This window comes from Heptranchias perlo, chromosome 7 (assembly GCF_035084215.1).
Source record: "Heptranchias perlo isolate sHepPer1 chromosome 7, sHepPer1.hap1, whole genome shotgun sequence".
Taxonomy (NCBI): Eukaryota; Metazoa; Chordata; class Chondrichthyes; order Hexanchiformes; family Hexanchidae; genus Heptranchias; species Heptranchias perlo.
This window is the reverse complement of record NC_090331.1, coordinates 83,320,220-83,339,819: the sequence shown is the minus strand read 5'-3', so window position 1 is coordinate 83,339,819 and position 19,600 is coordinate 83,320,220. Positions and strand designations below refer to the sequence as shown.

The 19,600-nt window shown below is 42.3% G+C and overlaps 1 protein-coding gene across 2 annotated transcripts in view; it reads right to left on the bottom strand.

The window, feature by feature from the left end:
- Window positions 1-19,600, bottom strand: part of agap1 (ArfGAP with GTPase domain, ankyrin repeat and PH domain 1) — a 655,663-nt gene that overhangs the window by 172,543 nt on the left and 463,520 nt on the right. For both annotated transcript variants that reach the window (XM_067987994.1, XM_067987993.1), the window contains exon 12: window positions 6,345-6,506. In XM_067987994.1, coding sequence (XP_067844095.1) covers window positions 6,345-6,506 — 162 coding nt within the window. The remainder of the gene's footprint in view (window positions 1-6,344; window positions 6,507-19,600) is intronic.

The window sequence follows — 19,600 nt, the reverse complement described above, 5'->3', positions numbered from 1 at the left end:
AAAACAAGAGATGAGAATTTTTTTAACGCAGCGAGTTATGATGATCTGAAAGGGTGGTGGAAGCAGATTCAATAATAACTTTCAAAAGGAAATGGATATATACTTGAAAAGGAAAAGTTTGCAGGGCTATGGGGAAAGAGCAGGGGAGTGGGACTAATTGGACGCTCTTTCAAAGAGCCAGCTAGGAACGATGGGCTGAATGGCCTCTTTCTGTGCTCTAGGATTCTATGATTTTTGACAGCACTGTTGGCCTGGAGTGCTAAGCAGGAGGTTTAGATCAGCCCATATAAATAACTGATGTAAGTTACTTGTCATTCTGCATGAAGAAAAATAATTTAACAACCTACTGGATCGGCAAGTTACCATTGCCATGTGCACAAAGAGAATCGAGTCAAACCTACTGCATAAACCAAGAGATCATAATCAGCTCACACTACCCGGTCTCAAACGAATGTCAGCTAAACGTAACTGCTGTATGGTGCCAGTTATAATGTGCGTTCCTATGGGCAATCCTACTGGCATAGAGAGCAGCCCCGAATGGGTGGCAAAAAGTCGACAGTTGTCTCTCTCCCTCTACTAGTGGCGAAGAGGGGAGTTTTATCGTGCCTTAAGTTGGAATAATGGACAGTGAGTAGATCAAAGCATTCAGCTGCAATCAGCTCCAATTGCATTTGCTGATACATCTACTCTAACCTTAATAGATACACATTTCAAAGTCTCATTTCTACAGTACAACATCCAAAACTAGGGGTCATAAATATAAGAAAGCCATAATTAATTCAATAAGGAATTCAAGAGAAACTTGTTTACCCTGAGAGTGGTGAGAATGTGGAATTTGCTACCACATGGAGTAGTTGAGGCGAATAGCATAGATGCATTTAAGGGGAAGCTAGATAAGTACATGAGGGAGAAGGGACTGGAAGGATATGCTGTTAGGATGAGATAAGTAAGGTGTGGGGAGGCTCGTGTGGAGCATAAACACCGGCACAGACCAGTTAGGCCGAATGCCGGTTTCTGTGCTGTAAATTCTACATAATTGTGTGTTGGGGTAGGAGATTGCAGGTGAGAGTATAACTGTCAGCTCAGTCCATAGCCTACCTCACAATGAGATAAGGGGAACTGAAGCTCACCCATGACTACAGTCCTAGAAGCACAATTTATTGCGTATGGTGCTATCAGGGACTGGAAATAATAACTAAAGATTAAACTCAATCTCTCTCAGCCCTGCCACACAAGAACAATCCATCATTACTGCTTCATCCAGATCATTAAAGACTAAATGTGACTATAACCATAATGGTTGCAGGAAAATCAACAGACAAGTATCACTGGCTGTAGTTGTTAAGCATCGCACAATGAAATCAAACTGCTTGTTCACTTAGGGACGAAGCAAAATCTCTTTTGGAAATTGTTATAAGTTGATGCGCTCAGTCTGTGTGACACCATTAGCATGATAAACAGTTGAGCGTGTATCGGAGTCTGAGCCTTGGATCGAAGCGACCTGTGATAAATCTACACCAGCAGTTACTGGAGGCAGGCGCCTTGCACTTGGCCCCATTTTCTCACAGTTTAACTAGCACCTCTTACTCCTCAGCTCTACCTCCTACAATGCAATTTATCTAATGATACAAGGCACCTCTTTAAATGGCCAGGACCCAGGGGATCCCCAATAGCTGGTTAATAAGGACAGTAAAAAGCCCCAGCATACAAAATGTCTGCTAAATTTGGGAGCTACTCAAAGGCTCGAGACACTAATGAAGACACAGTATTTTTGTTAAACTGTGTCAGGCTGCCACGAGATCTGAGAAACATTTCCCCTGCTAGTAGCTGTTAGTGCTGCTAAATGCTAAAGTTCCCGCCTTAAAATCATTCTACTGATTACCGGGGACACCAATTGCCATCACACAACCAAGTTGCGAACAGTACCAAAAAGCAGAATCAAATAATACACCCGTCAATAAGGGACCTTTTAAAAACGAAAATCTTCATCAATATATACCTTCCCCCCCACCCCCATGTTTTCTTTTAGCCTGTGTTTAAACTGATTCCATGCAGCGACAATCTTTCTTTTTAAGTACAGTATTTACCTATAATGGTTATTTTTGATTGACAATCCCACTTCTCAAGACCTCACACATCAGTTGATTTTAACTCGCATACTAAGCTAGCAGAATACCTCTTATTGGACCATTTAAATGGATAGCATTACTATGAAATATTAAAAGATTCCCTTTGTCCCTTGCTTAAATATTTAGTGCAAAGCTCAATTTAAGTCATCCCCAAGTGGTCCCAATTTGGATTATCTGGAAAATTTGTGAACTTAGTTTTATTTTCTTAGTGTTAGGACAGAGCCTCCAGTCAGTTCTCCTAACAATTATATTGTAACCAGCATTCAGAAACCAGGGAGTAAGGCTCTGCATGTGCATAGATCTCCATTGCTGCTGGGGTGATAGTGGTGATGAAGCTGACAGTATAACTCTGGTCCTGCACTGCACTCTATAGGTATTATGCAAGTAGTATAAACTTTCTTTTACAGACAGCCTGCTATATCCATGGTTCCTTGAATCATGAGCAAATTAAATTGGTTACGGTTGGAGGTTACAGTAGCGTTGTAACTACCAGAATGTAAATTCATCTGCAGTCAATGAGGTTGATCTGTGTTCAATAATTCAGTAACACAAATGTATATTTTTTAAGCTGCTGACACTTTTAATGACTGATAAATGCATTTCCTTTAGAAGCATATTACTGGCTTTCCTTCACATTGTTTCCAATTAAACCAAAATGAAAGTATATGCAACGTCAATATCTAATTTCTCTTTACGCTTGATATAAAGCCAGAGAAGTCTTGCCTAGTATCAGTGATACAGACTCGCTAATTATTACTTATTGGAATCAATAAGGGATCAAGGCACACACCACTTCCTATTCTCCATTTCCCAACCCCCATTTTAGGCACACATTCTCACCTCATGCATTTTTCTTTTCATTGCTGGCGACAAGAAATGCTGCGGAAACTCTTGGAATTTCATGGGAAATGCTGAGAATAATTGGCTCACTGCAACTAACCCCTCCGCTCGAGCCACTAACCTTGACTACCAGGGAAAGTTCCACCTGTAGCTATGACTCTCAGACCATAGCAATGATGTTTAGTGGGCGATTCTGATCAATTCTGTTACTACAGCATTTCTGATTGAAGGAACATAGGAACAGGAGTAGGTCATTCAATTGGATCATGGCTGATCTATACCTTCATTCCATTTACCCGCCTTGGTTCCGTAACCCTTAATACCCTTACCTAACAAAAATCTATCAAACTCAAGTTTTAAATTTTCAATTGTTCCCCAGTCTCAACAGCTTTTTGGGGGAAGAGAGGTCCATATTTCCAGAAAAAAGTGTTTTGGAGAGTTCAGAGGCTAGTGCCCTACAGAAGTGTACAGACAAGAGTGCCCTGTAATGTGCACTGCTCAGTTTATTAGCACATTCCATATTAATTTTACTCAGTTCTCCACACAAACCAACAAATGGAATAAAATCACCATCATGAAACTTCACATTGTAGGCTGTGAAAGTAATAGATCGCAGTTTAAAGGCTGGAATCTTACCTCAGGGTTCAAACAACGTTGATAAACCCTGAAAGTTTTGCAATTGGCAATTTAGAATGTAATTTGACCCTCCTCCCCCCAGCCTTGGGGAGATTACCACTTCATAATCAATCTCGGGCACTGCTCATGAAGTAACTGCATTATACAGTAAGTACGCGCATTCATCTGGGTGCAAATTCAATCTCCTTTCTCTGAAGTTTGTAAGTCAATTGAGTTTTCAGGCTAGATCCTTGTGGATGCAAATCCACATACAGAACTGCACAGAATTCATCAAAAATTGGCAATCTCACCATAGAGCTGGGAGGTGAGAGAAACCAAAATGTCACCATGGTGCAATAGGATGTCCTATTCTGAGGCCGGATCAAGGTGAGACAGAGCACAGCCAGCTGTAGCTTGCACTAACCTATGCTGTACCTACCCTGGGAGTGTTTGATGGGACAGTGTAGAGGGAGTTTTACTCTGTATCTAACCTGTGCTGTACCTGCCCTGGGGGTGTTTTATGGGGCAGTGTAGAGGGAGCTCTACTCTGTATTTAAAACGCTATAACTGAGGCAGCAGAGCTAAAGTAGAAACATATTATTTTTGTCAGCATGGAGAGCAAAAAGAAAACACCCAACTAAATAAAATAAAAATAAAAATTCACTGGTTGTAAAATATCTCAGTAAGCAGTTACTCCTTGAGAACGATGCAGTAATGATGTTACAATTGTTAATTCATTGTTGTGAATACATCAATGATATAACTGACACTGGAAGTGGGTATCTACATTGACAGATGATGCTGGCATATCAACACACCTCAATTCCCCCAGATAAAATTGAAACAGTACATGTACATTGATAGAAAAAACTACAATTGCATCCAGGTGGCTATGGGGCTACAATTGGCTTCAATGCCTCAGGTTGGGGAAGGGGGGGGGGGTGCAATCCATTGCTATCCACTAATCCTTGATGGAAAATGTGCAGATGTCAGGTAATGATAGTATCAGGCCAGTACGATCCCCTTCACGAATGATTAGCCGGCTGATGTTCATTATGTAGACTCGCACATGAACATCAGCCACTTGGGCAAGATGGTGGGGTTGGGGGTGGCTACAGGCACCCATGGACCCTGTGTAGGAAGAAGTAGAAGCTCCGAGATGGAACACTGTCCTTTCCCCTCTAAGGTCTGGTTTGCATTCAGCTGAGTCTAATTCAATGAGAAACTCCTCCTTTTCTCTCTATTTATTGTAGAAATCCCATGTGAAACAAGTCGGGGCAGTTTCAACTCAGAACCGGCATGAGCAAGTCCAAATTATTACATTTGATTTGAAAAGTCTTGGATGACTGGTGCAAGAAATAGAAATGTGGCATTAGTTGTGAGCAGGGTATGTTCAGAGGTGGGAGTTGGAGGGGTATTTTTGGGTCAGAGGGAGACATACTCTTACTCTAGGCAGTTCTGTGATGCTTAATGTTAACAAAGGGAAGGCAGAGGGGAAGGATCAGGAAAAAAAATCCTATTCCCCAACACTGACACATTAGAGAGCATGATTATCCTAAAATTTTGAAGAACAATCTTCAAAATAAATTTCTTAACAGAGACAATAGATTTACAACACCGAATCTTCTTTTAGTCCTAGCATATTTATCATAAAGAAAATTGTTTTGCAAACTATTTTTACTTGGCAATTCTGATCACAATACTGTGAATTCTGCTACCTCAATCGACCTCCTGATTATCTGAGATTTGAATAAATCATACCCACAGAGATGGACAAGGTAATGAATGTACTTCCTGCCTTGCACTCCATATGGACACAATAACCAGGCAAATGTGCATTACTGGAGAAAACCCCACTTCTGAATCAAGATCAACCTGTTGTGCCGAGGAATTCAGGGTTTTCTTATGTTCTGGACCCCTAAAAAGATGCCAAAAAACTTTTCCACATCCAAGTCATCAAGTCTTTTTGCAAACCTGAGACATTATCTTCACACATAATCCTATCCACTGTCACTGGATATTTCTGAAGTAATTGGCAAAAGAACTAGAGGGAAGATGAGGAGTTTTTTTTTAACGCAGCGAGTTGTTGTGATCTGGAATGCACTGCCTGAAAGGGTGATGGAAGCAGATTCAATGGTAACTTTCAAAAGGGAATTGGATAAATACTTGAAGGGGAAAAATTTGCAGGGCTATGGGGAAAGAGCAGGGAAGTGGGATTAATTGGATAGCTCTTTCAAAGAGCCAGCACAGGGACGATGGGCTGAATGGCCTCCTTCTGTGCTGTATGATTCTAGAATTTCATGTGATTGGAAAAATTGTACTTCAGCCAATAAATCCTAATGCTGTGCTGTACTTTTAATTCAGATCCTCAGATTGCCCCCTGCCATTCCCACCACTAATGACACATCACTAAGTCCTGGCACTTCACTCTGGTGTCCTATGTAGTACAAAATGGTTTTATACATCGTTCAATTCTGGAAGGACAGAATCTATAATTGTGTAGCTGAACGACCACTCGAACTGTGAAAAACACTGTACAAATATTTCACGCATGCTCACCATACACTTTACTAAAATCCTAACAAGATTTAAATCAAATAGGCTTAGCAAATTACACCTGGTACCACGTGCACACAGTTTCAAAACTGCATTTTAGCACTGAATTCACTAAACACAAAGATCTGGCCTTTGCAGTCAAGTCTTTCTCTCCCTCCCAGCCAATCACAAGCAAACCTTTCTGAACCAGATTATGTCGCTTACCACTGCTAATGCCGGAGTTGGCGATGACTGTGGCTTCGCTCCACTGGTCAGCACTGGAGACAGAGTACGAGCGTTGGTGCATGCCCTCGGGGCGGCTGTTGAAGGAGACCAGGCTGATCCCACTCGCCATCTGCGATGCTGAGCCTGTAGGGGTCACATTACCTGAGGTCGGAAAGAAAAGGTGTCAAGTGCCTGGACCAACATAGAAGCATCCTCTGGTCTAGTGCATGACTTTCTCACAAATACGTTGTACTGATGCACTGTTCCTGTTATTGGCACATCATCATCCAGCAATAGCAATATGCTCAGTGTGGGAGTGGATGGAATAGCACAGATGCTCAGTATTTACCCTACGTAAACTTCAGCTCATCCAAAACTCTGCTGTCCGTATCCTAACACGGACCAACTCCCATTCACTTATCATCCCTGTGCTTGCTGTCCTACATTGGTTCCCGGTCCAGAAACACCTCGATTTTTAAGTTCTCATTCTTGTTTTCAAATCCCTCCATGGCCTCGCTCCTCCTTATCGCTAACCTCCTCCAGCCCTATAACTTAGAGATCTCTGCGCTCCTCCAATTCTGGCCTCTTGGACAGCCCCGATTTTCATCACCCCCACCATTGGCGGCCGTGCCTTCTGCTGCCTATGCCCCAAGTTCTGGAATTCCCTTCCTAAACCCTTCTGCCTCTCTCCTCCTTTAAGACGCTCCTTATAACCTACCTCTTTGATCAAGCTTTTGGTCTCGTGTCCTAATATCTCTATGCGGCTTGGTGTCAAATTTTGTTTGATTACTAGGTTAAAGGCGCTGCATAAATGCAAGTTGTTGTTGCATACTTATTTGTTGCAACCTAAATCACACCATCCATGGCATCAGTCTGAATCCAATCCAACATCAGCAGGCTGGAAATCTTACTCCAGTTTAAAGCCATGAGGCAAGATTCACTCTCAGTAAAACTGCAAATCGATCTTTAAAAAGACACTTTGTGCTTCAAATAGCAGACAGAGGAAACCTTCCCTCACTTCTGCTGAATCTGACACATGCATAGAGAGAAAAATTGCTCTGGTCGCTATGTATAGTGACATCACAAATGTTTTTTTAAAAAATTCTCACAATGTCGCTACATGTAACCACCTGAGTAATTCTCTATGCCCAGTGCGATATCTGTGTGCCAAAGCAATCTTCTCCTAGGTTCAAACTTTCTTTTGGGAAGTTTCATTCTAGGGCCAGTTTAGTGGAAGTGCAATGTAAACACCATAACGTTTCTCTGCTGAACCAGCTCCAATCCTCTGTATAAGTACAACACATATAGTTTTAAAAAAGGGATATATGTAAAAGAATAGAATCATAGAGCACAGAAGGAGGCCATTCAGCACATCAAGCCTGTGCCAGCTCTTTGAAAGAGCTATCCAATTAGTCCCACTCTCACGCTCTTTCCCTATAGCCCTGCAAATTTTTCCTTTTCAAGTATTTATCCAATTCCCTTTTAAAAGTTACTATTGAATCTGCTTCCACCACCCTTTCAGGCAGTGCATTCCAGATCATCACAACTCGCTGCGTAAAGACATTTCATCTAATTTCCATCCCTCCACCCCCCACCCTGGTTCTTTTGCTAATTATATTAAATCTGCGTCCTTTTTTTTCATTCGTTCAAGGGATGTGGGCATCATTGGCGAGGCCAGCATTTTTTGCCCATCCCTTGCACAGGCAAGTAATGCAGTGCTGTCCAGGAAACGTCTCAGCTCAAGGCCGATGGTGAATCCCAAGGTTATGACATTTCAACCACATTCAAGTAGCCTGAGTAAATGGGGTGTTGCAAAGCAAAGAATTTAGCAACAAGAAGCTGTTTAGTCCATTCACCTCACCCAGTCATTACAGCAGAGAAACATTATGGTGTTTACATTGTACTTCCACTAAACTGGCCCCAGAATGAAACTTCCCAAAGGAAAGTTTGAAACCAGGAGAAGATTGCTTTGGTACACAGATATTGTACTGGACATAGAGAATTACTCAGGTGGTTACATGTCCTCTGGTTACTGACCCTCCTGCCAGTGGAAACAGTTTCTCATAATTTTGAACACCTCTATTAAACCTCCCCTTAACCTTCCCTGCTCTAAGGAGAACAATCCCCACTTCTCCAGTCTCTCCACATAGGTAACATAGGGATGTGTGGTTCTGATATCGGAACTTTTTTTTGCTGAGAAGCTTCACTGCAAGTTGGGATATAAATAGCCACACAAATCAAATTTGTGGATTGCTCACTGAGCATGGATTAAGAACACTGGAACAAATTCACTCATACAGTTCACAGTGCACCTGACCTCAGCTTTAAATTCATTCATACAGTTCACGGTGCACCTGACCTCAGCTTTAAATGTTAATATTTCTAAGTGGTCAATTAACCAATTCGCTCTAAACTGCCCGGCACACTTTGAAGTTTGAGGTTCAGATACATCCTTGTGCGTTTAGACGAGAAGAAAGTTTTGGAATGAGTTCAAACAAGATTTCTGAACATTTGTAAGAAAAAATTCCTCAATACATTTCTTTTTTTTTTAAGAGGAAGAATACTTGAATCAAAATCCTCAAATGTTAATTACCATTTTTAAAATTCTGACAAGAGATGAAATTCCTAAAACAAACCCTCAGTTTTGTCACATATATGGTGCTTTCTCAGCTCTCCATAGAGTGGGTTGACTCTCACCTTTCACCACTCTCCCCCTCTTTTTCTGTTTTCTGACTGACTGCAGTTCCCCAGGCACCAATTAACATCCTGCCCCTCGTCCATGTGCTCATAACGCAGTTGGACGGACTATTTTAACACAGCTTGGGCAACACAGAGAATCCACAACTTGTTTTCACCTGATGCCCCCATATATAATATCTAGCAGAGTTCTAGATAGAGATGAGAAGCAGAAAACTCTCACTGATTCTCCTCCCTAAATCCAGCAGCACTGATACCGATTTCACTGCCGTAGTCATGGTTCTTGTTGAGTCAGCTGACTCACAAGTTCGCTCCATTTTGTGCTCAACCTACATTATTATGTAAAACGTGCTGGCTGACCTACATTGGTTCCCAGTCCGGCAACACCTCGAATTTAAAACTCTCATCTTTGAGTTCAAATCCCTCCATGGCCTCACTTCTCCTTATCTATGTAACATCCTCCAGCCTTACAACCCTCTGAGATCTCTGCTTTCCTCCAATTCTGATCTCTTGTGCATCCTCAATTTCCTTCACCCCTCCATTGGCGGCCGTGCCTTCAGCTGTCTATGCTCTAAGCTCTGGAATTCCCTCCCTAAACCTCTCTACCTCTCTTTCCACCTTTAAGACGCTCCTTAAAACCTATATCTTTGACCAAGCTTTCAGTAACCTAATATCTCCTAATGTGGCTCAGTGTCAATTTATGTCTAGTTACGCTCCTGTGAAGCGCCTTGGGATGTTTTCCCACAAGTTGCTGTTGTAAAAGAAAACTGGATTAAAAACAAATGATTTTCATACATTCTGTATGTATTTATTTAGAAATTGTATATGGTGCATTAATCCCTTCCTCCCAGAGTACCCTGTACAAACTAGTGGATGGCACCTTAACATTCTCCAACTCCGTTTGTTTCTTGAACAGCTGAACTGAGGGCTGGAATGGGTTAAATGGCAGCAGGTGCCTAATGATGTGCCGACCCACTCGCATCATCTACAATTGGTACCTACACAAGGGAGCACTCTGCTGTTTGCAAATGGATTTTAATTTTCAGTAGACCAGGCACACTCCTGCACAGCGACTAAACCCCCCCTTCAGGGGTCATAACACTATAGCAGGAGACAGTCACGCTCACAACTGCCAAATACAGAGGACATCATTTATCAAGCGCACTCCTACGCATGTTGGATCAGTTTCCTACTCTCTTGTTTTTGATCAACCGTGTGCTGAATGTTACAGCCAGATTTCAGTTGTTCGAGGGAGCTGTCCTGGGTTCATTTACATTTGGCTGTCAATGCCAGCGCTGTGTTTGTGATCAGAACAATGAGGCACCCGGCATCAAACATCACAATCTCATTCACCAAAATTACACCGCTGATTTTTGCTCACTGGGTTAATGGATGACCTGGTACAAGACTGAGCCGTATGTGGACCCTGGTTTAACCTGTGGTTTCTGCTGAGCTAGCGGGGGAGCGCTACAGTTAGCCCCAATGTCCCTGGGTTAGGATTCCAGTAATCCCTGAAGGAAAATGTGCATATGGCTTTCAGGTGAGGATAGGAGTACTCAATGCCCTCCCACACTCACACATTAGCCTGTCCAGGCTCAAACATGAAGAATGGCCACCTGAGCAAGGTACCAAGGAACTGCTGGTGCCCATAAAAATCACACTTCAGCACGAGTCAGTAAATTCAGGAGCAAAGGGATGTAGAGGAAAAGACTGGGCAAAATACAGCACAAACTTTTGAGTTAATGAATAATGTAGTGATGGCAAATTGATGGCTTTACAAAGCAAGTAGATAATGCTATGAAAAAGCAGAGAGAAGGCCAAGGTTTAGCGAGTTGGTCACACCGCAGGTAAAGGGTATACAGGCAGGAAGTGAATGGGTGACCAACAGGAAGAGTAAGAGATGCAGGCAGGTAGTGCAGGGGTCCCCTGTGTCCATCCCCCTCTCAAACAGATATGCCACTTTGGATGCTGTTGGGGGGGATGACTTATCAGGGGAAGGCAGCAGCAGCCAACTTCCTGGCACCACGGGTAGCTCTGCTGCACAGGCTGGGAGGAAAAAGAGTGGCAGAGCTATAGTGATAGGGGACTCAATTGTAAGGGGAATAGACAGGCGTTTCTGCGGCCGCAACCGAGACTCCAGGATGGTGTGTTGCCTCCCTGGTGCAAGGATCAAGGATGTCTCGGAGCGGCTACAGAACATTTTGGAGGGGGAGGGCGAACAGCCAGCTGTCGTGGTGCACATAGGCACCAACGATATAGGTAAAAAAGGGGATGAGGTCCTAAAAGCAGAATATAGGGAGTTAGGAGGTAAATTAAAAAATAGGACCTCAAAGGTAGTAATCTCAGGATTGCTGCCAGTGCCACGTGCTAGTCAGAGTAGAAATAGGAGGATATTTCAAATGAATACGTGGCTAGAGGAATGGTGCAAGGGGGAGGGATTCAAATTCCTGGGACACTGGAAACGGTTCTGGGGGAGGTGGGACCAGTACAAGCCGGACGGTCTGCACCTGGGCAGGGCCGGGACCGCTGTCCTAGGAGGAGTGTTTGCTAGTGCTGTTGGGGAGGGTTTAAACTAAAGTGGCAGGGGGTTGGGAACCTGAGCAGGGAGAGAGAGGAAAGCGTAACAGGAAGGGACAGAAGGTATGGAGTAATAGGTAAAGTGTTAAAAAAGGAAAAAGCAGGAACTAAGCGTCACAAAACAGATTTGAAAGTTCTTTATCTGAATGCACGTAGCATTCGTAATAAAATGGACGAGTTAACGGCACAAATAACTACGTATGGGTATGATCTTGTGGCCATTACAGAAACATGGCTGCAGGGTGACAACGACTGGGAATTAAATATGCCAGGGTATTTAACAATCAGGAAGGACAGGCAGGAAGGAAGGGGAGGTGGGGTGGCTATGTTAATAAAGGAAGGAATCACTGTAATACAGAGAAATGATATTGGGACAAAGCATCAAGATAATGAAACAGTTTGGGTGGAGATAAGGAATAATAAGGGAAAAAAAACATTAGTGGGCGTAGTATATAGGCCTCCTAATAGTTGCAACTCTGCTGGAAGAAGTATAAATCAGGAGATAGTCGGGGCATGTAATAAGGGAACAGCCATAATTATGGGGGATTTTAATTATCATATTAACTGGACAAATCAAATTGGGCAGAGCAGCCTTGAGGACGAGTTCATTGAGTGCATCAGGGATGGATTTCTTGAGCAGTATGTAACTGATCCTACAAGGGGGCAGGCAACCTTGGACCTGGTCCTGTGTAATGAGTCAGGATTAATTAATAATGTCCTAGTTAAGGATCCCCTTGGAACGAGCGACCACAACATGGTTGAATTCCATATCCAATTAGAGGGTGAGAAGGTTGATTCTCAAACAAGCGTACTGAGCTTGAATAAAGGAGACTATGATGGTATGAGAGCGGAATTGATTAAAGTGGACTGGGAAAATAGATTAAAGGGTAAGACGGTACATGAGCAGTGGTGTTCATTTAGGGAGTTATTTTACAACTTTCAAAATAAATATATTCCACTGAGGAAAAAAGGGTGTAAAAGAAATGACAGCCACCCGTGGCTAAGTAAAGAAATCAAGGATAGTATCCGACTAAAAACAAGGACATATAAGGTAGCCAAACTTAGTGGGAGGATAGATGATTGGGAATTCTTCAAAAGACAGCAAAAAGTAACTAAAGGATTGATTAAGAAAGGGAAGTTAGATTATGAAAAGAAATTAGCAAAAAATATAAAAACAGATAGCAAGAGTTTCTATAGTTATATAAAAAGAAAAAGGGTGGCTAAGGCAAACATAGGTCCCTTAGAGGATGAGACCGGGAAATTAATGGTGGGAAACATGGAGATGGCAAAAATGCTGAACAAATATTTTGTTTCAGTCTTTACAGTAGAGGACACTAAGAATATCCCAACACTGGACAAACAGGGGACTCTCGGGGGGGAGGAGCTAAATACGATTAAAATCACTCAAGAGATGGTACTCAGTAAAATAATGGGACTCAAGGCGGATAAATCCCCTGGACCTGATGGCTTCCATCCTAGGGTCTTGAGGGAAGTGGCAGTAGGGATTGTGGATGCTTTGGTGATAGTTTTCCAAAATTCCCTGGACTCAGGAGAGGTCCCGGCAGATTGGAAAACTGCTAATGTAACACCGTTATTTAAAAAGGGTAGTAGGCAGAAGGCTGGAAATTATAGGCCAGTTAGCTTAACATCTGTGGTGGGTAAAATTTTGGAGTCTATTATTAAGGAGACAGTAACGGAACATTTAGATAAGCATAATTTAATAGGACAAAGTCAGCATGGCTTTATGAAGGGGAAGTCATGTCTGACAAATTTGCTTGAGTTCTTCGAGGATATAACGTATAGGGTGGATAAAGGGGAACCAGTGGACGTAGTGTATTTAGACTTCCAGAAGGCATTCGACAAGGTGCCACATAAAAGATTATTACTTAAGATAAAAAATCACGGGATTGGGGGTAATATTCTGGCATGGGTGGAGGATTGGTTATCAAACAGGAAGCAGAGAGTTGGGATAAATGGTTCATTTTCGGACTGGCAACCAGTAACCAGTGGTGTTCCACAGGGGTCGGTGCTGGGTCCCCAACTCTTTACAATCTATATTAACGATTTGGAGGAGGGGACCGAGTGCAACATATCAAAATTTGCAGATGATACAAAGATGGGAGGGAAAGTAGAGAGTGAGGAGGACATAAAAAACCTGCAAGGGGATATAGACAGGCTGGGTGAGTGGGCGGAGATTTGGCAGATGCAATATAATATTGGAAAATGTGAGGTTATGCACTTTGGCAGGAAAAATCAGAGAGCAAGTTATTTTCTTAATGGCGAGAGACTGGAAAGTACTGCAGTACAAAGGGATCTGGGGGTCCTAGTGCAAGAAAATCAAAAAGTTGGTATGCAGGTGCAGCAGGTGATCAAGAAAGCCAACGGAATGTTGGCTTTTATTGCTAGGGGGATAGAATATAAAAACAAGGAGGTATTGCTGCAGTTATATAAGGTATTGGTGAGACCGCACCTGGAATACTGCATACAGTTTTGGTCTCCATACTTAAGAAAAGACATACTTGCTCTCGAGGCAGTACAAAGAAGGTTCACGCGGTTAATCCCGGGGATGAGGGGGCGGACATATGAGGAGAGGTTGAGTAGATTGGGACTCTACTCATTGGAGTTCAGAAGAATGAGAGGCGATCTTATTGAAACATATAAGATTGTGAGGGGTCTTGATCGGGTGGATGCAGTAAGGATGTTCCCAAAGATGGGTGAAACTAGAACTAGGGGGCATAATCTTAGAATAAGGGGCTGCTCTTTCAAAACTGAGATGAGGAGAAACTTCTTCACTCAGAGGGTGGTAGGTCTGTGGAATTTGCTGCCCCAGGAAGCTGTGGAAGCTACATCATTAGATAAATTTAAAACAGAAATAGACAGTTTCCTAGAAGTAAAGGGAATTAGGGGTTATGGGGAGCGGGCAGGAAATTGGACATGAAGCTGAGTTCGGATCGGTCAATGCCCTGTGGGTGGCGGAGAGGGCCCAGGGGCTATGTGGCCGGGTCCTGCTCCGACTTCTTGTGTTCTTTAGATTTGTGGTTGGGATCAGATCAGCCATGATCTTATTGAATGGCGGAGCAGGCTCGAGGGGCCGATTGGCCTACTCCTGCTCCAATTTCTTATGTTCTTATGTTCTAATAGAGGTTTTTAAGATTATGAAAGGGTTTGATAGGGCAAATATAGAGAAGATGTTTCCACTTGTTGGGGAGACCAAAACTAGGGGCCATAAATATAAGATAGTCACTAATAAATCCAATAAAGAATTCAGGAGAAACTTCTTTACTCAAAGTGGTTAGAAAGCGGAACTTGTTACCACACGGAGTGGTTCAGACGAATAGGTGCATTTAAGGAGAAGCTAGATAAACACATGAGGGAGAAAGGAATAGAAGGATATGTTGATAGGGTTAGATGAAGTAAGGTGGGAGAAGGCTCCTGTGGAGCATAAACACCGGCATAGATCTGTTGGGCCGAAAGGCCTGTTTCTGTGCTGTAAATACTATTTATTACTATGTCGAATCCTTTTTTTTAAAGCTGGAGGCATAGATTACAAAACCAAGGAGGTTTGTACTAGACTTAGTTGAAGTAGTGTATACTGTCTGGGGAACTTTATTGAAGGAAGAATATAAAAGCAACGGGAAATGTGCAGCATTGAGTCGCAACAATTGTTACTAGGGACAAGGCATAACTGGTATGAAAACTCGAGAAGTTAGGGCTTTTTTCACTATAGCTGAGAAGGTTAAGGGGTGACCTATGAGAGATCCTCAAGATTATAAACAGTTATGAGAAGATAAATAGTGATAGATTTTTTCCAGCAGATCAGGGAGATTATAACAAGAGGTCAGAAATTTAATATAAATACAAAAAGAATTAAAGGAGGTTAGAACAAAATGCCTTTAGAATGAGGGTGGTTAGAACATGGAATGGTCTGTCGTAAATTTTTTTCCGAGGCAAAGTCCATCAATTCTTTTAAAAGGGAATTAGACAGGTGTTCGGAAAAGAGAAATATTGAAGAGTTTGAGGGTGAGCAGGAGAGTGGGATTAGAGTAGGTGGCTCGAGAAAAATAGTGGCAGAGATCTGATAGGCCGAATGGCCTGCTTCTGTGCTGTAATATTCTATAAATTCTATGACCCTGATTTTAGTGACCTTTGTGCTTGGTTTTTGGGTGTGTCGAGGATTTGGCAGGCCGCAATATTTGGCAGGGATCAGTAACACCTGATTTCTGCCATTACCTGACCCATCTCCAGTGGTTTCCGCCGCATGTTTTGGAAGTTCCCAACTGAAGCGGGCGAGAGTTTCGCTATCATATTCGAAGATCCCTGCTCCATTTCCCAACTGGTGGGCATGCTTGGTGCCAAGTGGCACAAGCACCACTTTGAACGGAATTGAACGGCTGTATGCCTCAGCCCCTGGTATTCTGGAACCTACTTCAGTTAACAGTGCGGTGAGGAATTCAGAGCATCAGCGGCAGCACAACAAACAGCTGTTTTGCTCACACCGTTGTATAAAAGCTGCAATCGTGACTTCAATTCCCTGGTTGGAAATTTTCTCCTAATACTCAGTGATTTTTAAAAGAAACAGACTTGCATTTATATGGCGTCTTTCACAACCTCAGGATGTCCCAAGTTTTACAGCCAATGAAGTGCTTTTTGAAGTGTAGTCACTTGTTGAATTATTATTGGATTTGGAGCCTGTTTTGGGCATTAGACTGTAGTCCACTGAGACTGGGCTAAGACTGCCTTGGCCAAAGCTAATAGCCAACAGTGCAAGAGAAAAGATTTTCATTCATCCCGATATAATAGCGCTCTGAGACAACACATCACCCTTTCTCTCGCAGTAGCTGATTCTACAGGAGGAAAGGCCACACTTTCCATCGAAATGAACAGGGAGAGGAGTCTCCTCATTTGTGATGTGTGGCCACTAAAACTAAAGGCAAATTTCAACTCCAAAGTACATCTCTGTGTGCTGTCAAAACAATGTTACTGTTTCCTTCATATACTCCAATTTAGTCTAGTCAGCAAATGTCTGACTTCCATACAGGGGCTCCTGTACTGTAGTACAGGTATAAACTCCCAAATCTGTCGGGTTTTTAACACAACTCACTGTATCCTCCAAAATAGCAGTACTGCAGCTGCAAAACGGCACTAGCAATTTGTCCAGATAACATCTTGCATAACATGCAGGATAGTATTAAAAAATAATAATTATGGCACCATTGGCTGACTCCCCAGTGGTTAAAGGGCAGCTCAGAGTTCATCAACAATGGTCCCTCCAACAGCAAGAGCACACAAAACAATACAGATAAAAACAGTGGGGGAAATGGGAGGGGGAGGAGACTGACAGAAGGAAGAAACAACACAGAGACAGAGATAAACAGCGGGGGAGCAATGAGAATGAGGAGCAATAAGTAATAGAAATATAAAGCCTCACATCATTGTTTTCCCTGTGTTCACACGAATGAGACTACCAATAAAAACAACACAATTGTTTCCATGCTCTCCCTCGATATGCTCCCATTTCTGTTACATGGGGAAAACAGGAACAAATTCCACAGGAGGTAATGGGAAAACAGTTGCATTAAGAGGAAAAGTCTGGTTGTGATATGAAGGCACTGTCAGGAATAAAAGGACAGTTACTTACTCAATGCCACTTCTACAGTTACTTAAATGGAAGAGACACATTTTTGAATAATGCTTTCAGATGTCGGCCAGTATCTCCATAAAACTGGCTCTTGTGCAGGAATTGAACAATAGACGGCCCGTGAGTCACATCACATTTGTCTTGTTATCTGGCATGACCCTCAAACTGCCATAATCACCTCCGCACTCTTTCTAGCTCAGCACTTCATTCAGCTTTTGGAAGCGGGCTTCATTTGCCAGCAGCTGTTTACAGTGCCCATCAGCCCGTTATAATGAAATAGCCATTAACTCACTCTAAAGGTCAGAGAGCAATGTGTACATGACTGACACCACACTCAAACACCACTAAGAAACGCGGGACCCTTCACTCCCTCGAGACCATTTGTTATGACATTCTTGCCTGCTTTATTCACAATAATGAAAAGCTAGTCTGAACTCTTGATCAACGAATGCCACAATACTTGTAGCCAGTTTCTGCAGTAAATTATCTCGAGGTGGAATATAAACCCTTTTCACAAGTATATAAACCTGCATTTGCATTCAAATAAAATTACTTTGGGACAGTGAAAGTCTCCATTATACATTTATAATATATATATCTATCTCCAGGACAGTGACTAGCCTAGTAAAAATAACACCCATTATTTCTCATCAGAGAATTGCCTGTTCCATTCATTTTATTTCTTGTAAAACCTCTTTTTTCTGGTCAAGTGATATAAAAATCACACAGCGAGATCTGAACAGCATAACACAAGATCCATCCATGTCCACATGTCAGTGAGACTGAAAAACAGGAACTGGGGTACTTAACCTGAAAGGGAACACTCACTGCCAAAAAAAACATGAAATAGATCTATATATTTTTGTTTAAATGGGATGTGTCACCAGTGTTAGCACACCTACAGCCATCTTTTTATTCCTGGTACAATGCTCATATTCACAGTCGTCCTCTGATCATAGCACAGAGGAATGAGCAATGATTTGGTTTCAGGGCATTGCTCTGTAACAGTAAGTGCAAAAATTCTGAAAACAGTGGTCCAGAATTTGCTGGGAAAATAATGACGAGTGTAATGCGCAGGCCTTTATTAGTTGTAAATAACCTAGCAATTTGTGGCGAGGAAACGATAACCCGTGAATTGCGAATTGCCACTTGCCACAAGTTGCTGGATGATTTGTGCTGCTCCGCCCTTGGCATCACAAAAACGGCAGCTCGCCCTCAACCTCCCCGTGACTTTTATGAAATTGCTGGAGTTGTGCTGTCAAAACAAATTTAACACGCAGAAAGTTAGGGCTGCTACTTAATGATGTAAGGACCTTATTAATGACAAGATTTACATTAACGCAATGTCACTCAACCTCTCCGGCCCAGAAAGGGAACAATTGAAACTGTGGGGTTTCATTCCTACAGGTATTAAATTGTTAGAGATTTTTAAAAATCTAATTTCAATTTTTTTTCTTACTTTTCCTTTCTGTCTCTTTTTTTTCCTCTCTCTTAAGCCAATCTTTCTTTCCATCTCTTTCTCTTTCTATACCTGATTTGACTCTAATTAACCCTATTTCCTTCTCCATCATTAATCGGCTTCTTCCTCTATCCTTAAATCTCACTGGTTAAGGAGATAGACTGTTGGTTCCGTCGTTCACCAAGGTCCCAGATGTCCCATGCCCTCGCCAAGCTGTTATCAGCTCGCACTTCCAGTAAGTTACGGGGCAAAAAAATTTCGAGCTGAAGGATGAGAGAAAAAAATCTAACAAACGGGGTATGCCGTGAGATGCCTCACTCCAGCAAGATCTGGACCATAATGTATGAAAAGTATTCCCTGGAACATTCTGCAATCTAAAAATCCAATAGTGCTCGCATTCGTTGATGGGGTTTAATCGTGGAGCCCATCACTGTACTGATCACTATCCTTTCTCACCCCATTTTATATGAAGAAACAAATGACTAAACCTGCATCGTGTTATAAAGGATAAAAATTGTCACTTATAACCCATGAGCACATAAACCCGTTACTGCCATGCAACATGAACCAATCTACGCATTATCCTAACCCAAGGGACACCCTACTTTTTTGGCTGGATACACATGTCAAGCCCAATGAGTGGGTCGCATAGGATTATGCAGAAATCTGAGATAACAGATAACATGCACAAAATACGAGACCCTATACACAAATAAGTGATATCTACAGGAACAAAAAGGAAGACACCACACAATTAGGTACAGATTGGTAAGAAGGTGAAGATTTATCATTTGCGTTTGCAGTACTGGTTAGCAATCAGATGTTGCTTCTGTACACTATTCTGGGAACGAACTGAAAGAGCAAGGTGGTCAAAACATAGGGAAG